General features: G+C 46.8%; 1 protein-coding gene across 3 annotated transcripts; it reads left to right on the forward strand.

Annotated features, from left to right (window-relative positions):
- Positions 1–85: 85 nt before the first annotated feature.
- RWDD2A (RWD domain containing 2A) lies at positions 86–5,717 on the forward strand. Of its 3 annotated transcripts, none has more exons than XM_024996782.2 (3): positions 86–128; positions 1,181–1,410; positions 2,422–5,717. In XM_024996782.2, the coding sequence occupies exons 2-3, from the start codon at positions 1,210–1,212 to the stop codon at positions 3,097–3,099; spliced, it is 879 nt and encodes a 292-aa protein (XP_024852550.1). In that variant the 5' UTR covers positions 86–128; positions 1,181–1,209; the 3' UTR covers positions 3,100–5,717. The 3 variants fall into 3 exon arrangements, with proteins under 3 accessions (XP_024852550.1, XP_005210750.1, NP_001192633.1); NM_001205704.1 differs by having other exon boundaries at positions 105–174; positions 2,422–3,377; XM_005210693.5 differs by having other exon boundaries at positions 86–1,410.
- Positions 5,718–7,584: the final 1,867 nt, after the last annotated feature.

Consider the following 7,584-nt stretch of genomic DNA (forward strand, 5'->3'; position numbering starts at 1 on the left):
GCGTGGCTTCCGGCTCGTTGCCCCGCCCCTCAGCCAATCAGCACGGGGGACGGCCTGCTGGCCCCGCCCCGCCTCGTCGCCCGTCACGCGCGGCTCGCGCCTGCGGAACTGCGGAGCCGCGTTGCGAGGTTGCGAGAGGGTTTGGGGCTGTTTCCCTTTGAATGACCAGGAAGGGTGAGGCCCCCGCGGTGGCCCGGGGGTTGGGGCTGAGGGTCACAGGCCCTCAGAGCGCTGCGACGGGCCAAAAACAAACGCAGCCCCTGACTCCAAATTCGGGTCTCAGAGGGTGACAGGCCCACGTTCCTGGGAAGCCGGGGTTCCGAGTGATCCTGAGTGGGAAGAGGGTACCAGCCCCGAAACGGGGCCTCTAACAAGGTGGTCCCAGCCCCAGTGAGCGCCACTCGGCGCCCCGCATGCCCCTTCTCTACTCTCGAGGTTCATCTCCCAAACGTTTTATTCTGGGAATCTTTCTCGAGCCGCTCCTCCCCTCCCCGCCAGCTGGCATTAAACGTCGTTTTATTTACCTGGACGACCCCTCTCATTAAGCTGGAACCCCTGGGGGCACAAGCCAAGAGGATCCAAATCATCGGGACTCACATTTGCTGTCCCGGTCTGGGGTGGCTCCTGCGACAGGCGAAAGGCCCACCGGGCAGGGGTCCGTGGCGCAGAGGCCGCAGGGTCTGAAACTGGCGTGGAGCGCGGCGGGCCTAGAAGACCCCGGAGCCCGGGGATCCTAAGCCTTGCCTCGCCGATACTGCGGACCTCTCTGGTCGCTGCGGACACCGCCGCCCAAGCCGCACACCTTGGTGGGATTTGGAAGCTGGGCCCCTCGCCCTTCCCAGAATTCAAGCTTGCAGTGTCCGCAGGTGGTGCTTGCCAGCCATCTGCAACGGGATAACTCCGAACACTTGTTGAAAATCCAGATACCTGGACCCAGATCGGAACCGGGGGCGGCGGGGGAAAAGAGAATCTGAATTTTAACGACACATTTTGGGAGATGTGTATGCTAGATCTGGGGGTCAGGAAATAAAGCGGAAGAGTGTAAGTGTCCGGCTTTGTGCCCATAGCTCTCGGTGCGTAATAGCGCTCCTGCAGAGCCGCTACCACGGAAAGGGAACTGCGGGGAATTTCCCTGGACACCGCCGACGTTGACAAACCTAGTGTCCCTGGGCCTTTCCAGTTTTCCTGGCAGGTTGATTTCGAGTCAGCATGTCGGCTTCAATGAAGGAATGCCTTCAGCTTCAGCTGCTGGAGATGGAAATGCTGTTTTCTATGTTTCCTAACCAAGGAGAAGTAAAACTTGAAGATGTCAATGCCCTGACGAACATAAAGAGATACTTGGACGGCATAAGGGAGGCCTTGCCACCAAAAATCGAATTTGTGATCACCCTGCAGATCGAGGAGCCCAAGGTAGGTGCCCTGAGTTGTTTTCCTTGTTGCCAGGTTCCCGGATTTTATTGAAAACACGTGGAGCCTGAGCTTCCTCTCCAAGAAGCAGATAGAGAATATTCCAGATGCATATTTCCTTTACTTGTTTGAAAGGAAAATATGGGATGTTAGTTGTCTCCAATAAAGATCTTGAATTTTACATACATCTGCTTACCATTTAAACCAATATGCCTGGTTTTTACAGTGCCATTATTCTGTCACTTGTCCAGTTTAACCAGTCCTGCTACTGTAGTATGGACTATCTTGTACATACGTTATGATTTCCCCAGATCTAAATGTTGTCTTTTTGGCAGCACTGTTTTTAAGGAGTGAATGACTGTTTCTTTGGTGGCACCATGACCCTGAAAGCAAATACAGGTGGAAAATCTAAATTCTGAAAATGAATTGACCTTCATTTTCTGATCTGTTTATCTCCAACAGTGTTAGCATCGCCCATGTAACAAGTGGTCCAGGCATTTGAGAACCCCTGTTATTTACTTACTCAGCCTTGGGTCATCATTCCTTCAGGGGAGACTCCCTGGCTCCCCAGACCTCGTGTAGCCCCTCTGGTCACACATTTCAGTGGATCCCTCTACTCTTCCATGGCCATGCTTCTCACCTTTGCAATGAAATACTTGCTGCATGTAATGGTTTGTTTAATGTCTGCCCCCTTCACTAGGCTCTAGACTTCATGAAGGACAGAACTAATGTCTAGCTTCTTGTGAAGAAGAAATACCTTGAAATATTTTTTTCAACATAGGGTACCTGACACATGCTCGGTGTTTGATGAATATTGGAAGGAAGGAATGCATCAATGGAAGGAGTTTGTGCAAAACTGTGTTTGTAAAGTTGTGCAGTGTCTGGCACACAGCTGACACACGTAACAGAAGCAGTAACTATTGTTGATACCTTGATCAGAATCATGCAGTGGCCATTGATAAACTAGCTTATGTGATTTCACGGTACTTAAATCTATTTGCTTTTCATTTTAAGGTGAAAATTGACTTGCAAGTAACCATGCCTCACAGCTACCCCTATGTAGCACTACAGATGTTTGCACGGTCTCCAGAACTTGACAGACAGCAGCAGCTGCTTCTCAACAAAGGCCTCACTTCCTACATCGGGACTTTTGATCCAGGGGAGCTCTGTGTGTGCGCGGCCATCCAGTGGTTACAGGACAACAGTGCCTCCTACTTCCTGAACAGAAAGCTCGTGGACGAACCATCGACACAAGCAAAGCCAGTCAAGAACACCTTCCTCCGGATGTGGATCTACAGTCACCATATATATCAGCAGGACCTCCGGAAAAAGATCCTGGAGGTCGGGAAAAGGTTGGACGTGACAGGATTTTGCATGACAGGAAAGCCAGGGATAATCTGTGTGGAGGGCTTCAAAGAGCACTGTGAGGAATTCTGGCACACAATCAGGTACCCCAACTGGAAGCACATTTCCTGCAAGCATGCGGAGAGTATGGAAACAGAAGGAGATGGGCAAGACCTGCGCCTTTTCCATTCTTTTGAAGAATTACTCCTTGAGGCCCACGGTGACTACGGCTTGAGGAATGACTATCACATGAATCTGGGCCAGTTCTTGGAATTTCTCAAAAAACACAAAAGTGAGCATGTTTTCCAGATATTATTTGGTATTGAAAGCAAAAGTTCTGACTCCTAGGAAGCTATGAAGAGGCCTCTATGAAGAGGCCTACATTAGCTATAACTTAAGCTCACTAAGTTATATTTCTATTAATAAGAGCAAAATAAAAGGACTAGTAGCTGGTTAGCATCATCGGTGGGGAAACCTAGCTCCAGTATTTTACCCTGGTATTGAAACAAACACATAAGCCTTTTAACTTTATAACAGTGTGATGGCGATGTTACCTCTGTGTTCTTATGTTAATTGAAAACTATTTCACGGTAAACTAATAAAAACCAGTCAGTCTAACCAATGAAGCTAATTTGATTAAAAAGGAGTTTTCAAAGCCCAGCTGAATGGCAGTGGTCAAACTGCAGCTATGAACTCATAAATATTAACATTTCTCCTTTTCCTGTCGCTAGCAGGCAGGGGACGCCACACATTTTTCTCAGTCAAGTTGAAAATAGCAACTAAGAACACGTGTTTACACGTTTCTTTAACTTAAACTCTTCTATGTGGGGTTTTTCCTTTTAGTAAAACCAAATGCTAACTAACAGCGGTGACGCTGTGCCCTGTGTTGTTTGCATCGGCTGAGTCATAATACGAAGGATCATGCACCAATATTCTTGGTTGGGTTCTTCTCCACAGAACCAAATATGGTTTCTTGCCCACACCGGGTCCCACAGGTTGTGCACTTGGGTCTTCTTCCCTGTGCCAGTTTGCATCGTCCTGTGGGCCAAGGGCATTGTTGTGGATGGCCCTTCACCGTCTGCTTCCTAGAGGACAAAAGTGACGTCACCACCATGTCTTCTGAAAATTTCAAGCTCCACAGTCTTCACCAGCCTTCGTTAAAATGAATGTATTTTAATGATAATAGCCCCTGTTTACGCAGCTCTTACCGAACCTTTTTATTACAAGGCATCTACCCCTGGCCAGGAATTTCTAGGAGTCTCACCTGCGGTGAAGGACATTCCTGAGCTATCTCTACTCAGCTTTCTCTGGTTTCCTGGTCTTGGTCTCTCTTTACTACTGCCCTTTCCCAGGGAGCATTCCATTCTCCTGCTGGGTCACAGGCACTCCACTGATATACCCTGGTCCCCTAAGGATGTGTCCTCTGTAAGGATACCCCTCAGTCCCCAGAGTTGGGGGCTGAGATTCAGTGACATGGATGGAATGCCTCACTCCCCATTCGGGATGCTGTTAGATGCCAAAATTGCTGCGTGTGCTGGCGGCGCGTATAGAATCTTTGGTGAAACAGTCCATTCCAGTGTCTGGTTTTCCTCTGTGTCCAGGATGCAGACACGTGTCCTCGGGCAGGGCCAGGACGTGACAGATAGCAGACCCTGCACTAAGCTGAGTCTCCTGACCATGAGGCCTGGGAATGGGGTCCACTCTGTCCTGCCTGAGCTCTACTCAGCTCATCAGTTTCCTTTCAGGGCGCAACTCGGACGCTCACACCAAGACTCTTGTCGTGGGCCTGCCTTGCTGCTCATCCAGCTTGCCCGTTCGTGTTTTAATCGTGGCTTTGCACATGGCTGGGACTCATTTTCCCTGTGTACGAAGGGAAGAAGTAGGACTGACATTGCCAAAGACTCATTCCTCAGTCTTTACCAGGACTGAGAACAACACAGCATAGGAGTCGGCTTCCCATGTCGTCTCCCCAGAGCCATCAAGAAGCATAATCAGCGTTCACAGGGTTCAGGCCCTAAACAGATGTTAATTGTTAACTTTTTCCCCTTTGAACTGAGACAGTAATAGGTGCCATTCATCTAATATGTGCCTAAGCCACTCAGTGTTTTCTGTGATTAAATGAGCTAAAGTAGTCACAGAAAGGTAAGTTTAAAGAATATGAAAAAAAAATCATACATAATTCAAATGAAGGGAATAAAGTCTGGTTTTTGAACACTTTACTGCTCCTGGAGCTATTTCTGATGATCGTTTTTCAGGACCTACTTTGACATGTCAAATAGAAGCATGTACCAATGTTGTTGTTTTTTTTTTTCCCCCTATCAGAAGCACTAATACTGTTCAGTCACCGAGTCATGTCCAACTCTTCACAACCCCATGGACTGCAGCATGCCAGGATTCCCTGTCCCTTACCATCCCCCGGAGTTTGCCCAAGTTCATGTCCATTTCATCGGTGATGCCATCCAACTGTCGCAGAAGCACTAATAATAGAAAGGTAGATTTTATAGAAATATATATGTTTTATGTAATGATAATTCAAAACTCAGCTTTGTAGGTATTCTAGAGTAGATACACTGCTGGTTTGTATGCCCAGCCTCATAGGAGCGGGTACCTCTTTACACACACACACACACTCTTACACTAAGGAAACTCCCCTTCCCTGGGGAAGTGACTGGAATCCAGCTGGCAGTCTCCTGGAGAGATGGTTTTGAACTCTTGCTGCTAGAATCCCTAATGCCATCCTCCTTCCTGGCCTATGGAATGCTCAGTTGACCAAAACCACCTGTGAGCTATTAACACCTAACATCTGCCCCCTTTTTTTCTGGAGTCAGAATCAGCCTCTGTTGCTTGTAATTCAGGAATCCTGATACTGTATACATATATGTTTAAAATGTTTATTTGGAAAGAATGCTCGTTATACATGCTTGTGTCTTTTTAAAGCTTACTAAATTAAATCAGTTTTTCTTCAAGTTTGTTCTCTGCTTTTCATTCCTTGCTGGTCTATTTTGTTAGGCTAAGGACAGAGGATACTCGCATAATGGATTGAAGAGTGGGTCTGATGAGCTGACACATCATAACACAAGGACTTCAAAAACATTGCTATATTAAAGCAGAAATATGTTGCCTGTGAACTTGAGTTTCTGTTTGACTGCTTACAAGCTATCCTTCTGAGAACTTGAGAAGGCTTTGCAGGAGCCTACCTGAGGCCTTCATATAACACTCTTGAGCAGGACAATTTTCTTTCACTTCAAGTGGGCCCAGTACTAAGTTGAAAGAATAGGTATTTTCTGAAGGGAATGTGGTTTGCTCAAAAATCCTGACTTTATATAAAATCCTAATTTACTCAAAATTCTCAGCCCACTGGATCTCCCTCATAGGGTCCACATGGTAGAACCATGTTTCCCTGCAACCTGAATCAGCTGGAGAGGTCTTTTTTTCCTGAGCCCAGTCAAATCTAGAAGCATTTGGATCAACCCATAAATGGGCTGGAGCACTGCACATAAAATTCAAAGAAAGCCACCAAACACCGAGGGTCCGCCTTAGTTGTAGGTGAAATAGAGCACAAGATTTTCTCTTCACTATGGCCGGAATATTCCAACACACCAGGAAACTGGACCAGCACAAAGCTGGCTGAGGTGGCAGGCTCTTGTGCTTTCATGGGATTTATCTTCTACTGTCCAGCCTGATGTATCGTAGCAGGTATCCAGAGAAGCGATGACACCTGTGCTCTAGGTCTTATGAGCACATATCATCAATGTGTTAGTCCAGCATGATGCCCTGTATAATGAGATGATCAAGGTCTAGTATCAAGAATTATATAATGGCACACAGAAAGTTAATGGAACACTGCTGCTGTTGCTGATAAGTCACTTCAGTTGTGTTCGACTCTGTGCGACCCCATAGACAGTAGCCCACCAGGCTCCACCATCCCTGGGATTCTCCAGGCAAGAACACTGGAGTGGGTTGCCATTTCCTTCTCCAATGCATGAAAGTGAAAAGTGAAAGTGAAGTCGCTCAGTCGTGTCCGACTCTTAGCGACCCCATGGACTGCGGCCCACCAGGGTCCTCCGTCCATGGGATTTTCCAGGCAAGAGTACTGGAGTGGGGTGCCATTGCCTTCTCCGACAATCTTTAATGTTGGTTATCAAAAACTGCTGCTACAGGTGTCCTCTCCTTACTGGAATAAAGACAAAACAAAAAATGTGCTGGCCAAAATATCTACCTACTGATTTGCTCCAAGAAAGATAACCTGTTTGACAACTGCTACAGTTAGAATTACAATCTGATTAATGAGCATAATGCTGTCATTCTTAAAGCCCTATCTGTCTCTTACACATGCCAAAGATCATTTAAGTCTGGACATGATAAGAATCACACCTATGTTTCTTTTAAAGCTTTTGATAGTAGGATTTATCTTGGTGAATCATTTGGTACTCCAGCCAGAATAACTCTTATTCTATGCATCATGGAAAGATTGAAGGCAGGAGGAGAAGGGGAGGACAGAGGATGAGATGGCTGCATGGCATCACTGACTCAATGGACATGAGTTTGAGTAAACTCAGAGTTGGTGATGGACAGAGAGGCCTGGCATGCTGCAGTTCATGGGATCATAAAGAGTCAGACACGACTGAGCAACTGAAGTGAACTGATGCATCATGGATCCAGTGTGGGGTTGTTGCCTTAGATGATGAAGAAATCAATTCTAACTCTTCACTGTGAAAATAACTAGACAATGGATTCATTCATATAGCATATGCTTTATCTCATAGACCATCCTGGCTTCAGAGCTGTTGCCAGATGATTTCCAAAATGCCTAGTGGTTAGGGTTTCCCTGGT

This window comes from Bos taurus, chromosome 9 (assembly GCF_002263795.3).
Source record: "Bos taurus isolate L1 Dominette 01449 registration number 42190680 breed Hereford chromosome 9, ARS-UCD2.0, whole genome shotgun sequence".
NCBI classification, from domain to species: Eukaryota; Metazoa; Chordata; class Mammalia; order Artiodactyla; family Bovidae; genus Bos; species Bos taurus.